Source organism: Octopus sinensis, unplaced genomic scaffold (assembly GCF_006345805.1).
Source record: "Octopus sinensis unplaced genomic scaffold, ASM634580v1 Contig11632, whole genome shotgun sequence".
Lineage (NCBI taxonomy): Eukaryota > Metazoa > Mollusca > Cephalopoda > Octopoda > Octopodidae > Octopus > Octopus sinensis.
In genome coordinates this window covers 40,110-42,500 of record NW_021832412.1, presented here as the reverse complement: position 1 = coordinate 42,500, position 2,391 = coordinate 40,110, and the positions used below count along the sequence as shown (strand labels likewise).

General features: G+C 40.3%; 1 protein-coding gene across 1 annotated transcript in view; it reads right to left on the bottom strand.

Annotated features, from left to right (window-relative positions):
* The window catches only part of LOC115229022 (ankyrin repeat and death domain-containing protein 1A-like), a gene marked incomplete at its 5' end in the record, with an annotated part of 29,308 nt that extends 28,106 nt beyond the window's left edge, over positions 1-1,202 (bottom strand). Inside the window, one exon of the mRNA XM_029799450.2 lies at positions 1,104-1,202. Within this exon, the coding sequence (XP_029655310.1) occupies positions 1,104-1,202 (99 nt within the window). The remainder of the gene's footprint in view (positions 1-1,103) is intronic.
* Positions 1,203-2,391: the final 1,189 nt, after the last annotated feature.

The window sequence follows — 2,391 nt, the reverse complement described above, 5'->3', positions numbered from 1 at the left end:
GGATGAGCAAGTGTCTTCGTCGCTGTGCCGCATCTGTAATAGAGTAGAAGAAACCATTTCCCAAGTTACGAACGAACGCCCTAGACTTGTCCCCAAACCATTACAAGTTGTAGCGACGCGATCAGGTAGCGAAACTGCTACATTGGAAACTGTGCGAAAAGTGGGGCTAAAGAGAGGCAAGACGTGATATGAGCACAAATCGCAAAGAGTCGAGCAGTTAGAGACTTGTAAAATCCTTTGGGATTACTCAATCCAAAGAGATCAGGTGCTAGAGTACAAGAAACCGGACGTAGTGGAGGCAAACTGGCAGAAAACGGCGGCGAACTGGCAGAAAAAAGGCGGCGAACTGGCAGAAGAAGGCGGCGAACTGGCAGAAGAAGGCGGCGAAGTGGCAGAAGAAGGCGGCGAACTGGCAGAAGAAGGCGGCGAAGTGGCAGAAGAAGGCGGCGAACTGGCAGAAGAAAGCGGCGAACTGGCAGAAACGTTAGCACGCCGGGCGAAATGCGTAGCCGTATTTCGTCTGCCGTTACGTTCTGAGTTCAAATTCCGCCGAGTTCGACTTTGCCTTTCATCCTTTCGGGGTCGATAAATTAAGTACCAGTTACGCGCTGGGGTCGATGTAATTGAGTCGATCCCTTTGTCTGTCCTTGTTTGTCCTCTCTATGTTTAGCCCCTTGTGGGCAATAAAGAAATAAGACGTACCACATGTGCTATATAGTTGATGTTGCATGTCGCATTAACTCACGAATAGCCAAGAACGAAGACCAAAAATAGATAAATACAACCCCGTTAAGTACAAAATAGCCCGGCTACGAAAAATGAAGGAGATGAAGATAGTGACAATTATTGCTGGGTCCTTGGGAACAGTATCAGAAGGCATCAAGTGGAATATAAAGGAAATCGGAACAGATTGCCCAGTAGAACTGTTACAAAAGGCTGTATTGACTATAAAGTAGATGTGCCACATAAAACTGACGTACTATTGACCATAAACTAAATGTAGCCATATTGAGAGCCATCGCTAGTTCCATTAAAATGGGAATGACTATGGCAGACGATCAAAATGATTACATGAAGGAAGGTCACTTATGACATCGACTCACCTTGTCTTTCATATGGATATCACATTTCATGGCAATTAATTTGAGAACAGCTTCTATACAACCATTGTCGGCTGCTAAATGAAGAGATGTACGGTCGTTCTGAAAAATATAAGAAAATATGTAATAAATATGAAAAACACATGCAAAAATAGAGAAGTAAAGTCTGCATAAATCATTTTCTGATATATATATATATATATATATATAATAGAAATATTAAAATTACTAAGTCTCTCTAAAAGAGAACAACGGCAGCGTTCCCGGAAAATATTAGTTATCGCCATACTAATATGGCATTCTTATAAAAATAAGAATAAAGCTGACCGCTTATTAGCTCCATGAGGCCATCGCCTTAAGTTAGCTATTTGATACACAAACTGGGTGGAGCGACTGACCTCCCTTGTTCAAAGGTTATATGGATACAGTTTGTGTATCAAATAGCTAACTTAAGGCGATGGCCTCATGGAGCTAATAAGCGGTCAGCTTTATTCTTATTTTTATAAGAATGCCATATTAGTATGGCGATAACTAATATTTTCGGGAACGCGGCCGTTGTTCTCTTTTAGAGAGACTTAGTAATTTTAATATTTCTATTATTGAAAACAAGTGGATGTATTCCACCGAAGCTAGGTAAATAAAACCTTTGAACAGAGATTGTCAGAAGCGACACCTACAGGTCTGGCTACGCTGCATTGAAAAGGGGCAATACCCCGAAACGCGTCTGTAGCTGCCGGCCAAGTAGTGTGGAGCGACTGACCTCCCTTGTTCAAAGGTTATATGGATACAGTTTGTGTATCAAATAGCTAACTTAAGGCGATGGCCTCATGGAGCTAATAGCGGTCAGCTTTATTCTTATTTTTATAAGAATGCCATATTAGTATGGCGATAACTAATATATATATATATATATATATATATATAATTATATTATATATGTATATGTATATATATGTATATATATAAAATTTTTAAAGCTAAAAATAATGAAGTTAGAAGAAATTGTCCCTTTCTATTGTAGGTGCAAAGATCGAAATTTTGGGGTTGGGGGTTAGTCGCTTACATCGACTCCAGTATTGGACTGGTACTTACTTCAACGATCCTGAAAGGGCGAAAGGCAAAGTCAAACTCAGCAGCAATATCTCAGAACGGAAAACCGGAAGAAATGCCGCTAAGCATTTTATCCGGTGCAGTAACAATTCTGTCACTTTGCAGCCTCAGATGGAATAATACCAGTGGATGGTTTGTGTTTTTATTTTGTATTTCAATATATAGACACACACACACACAC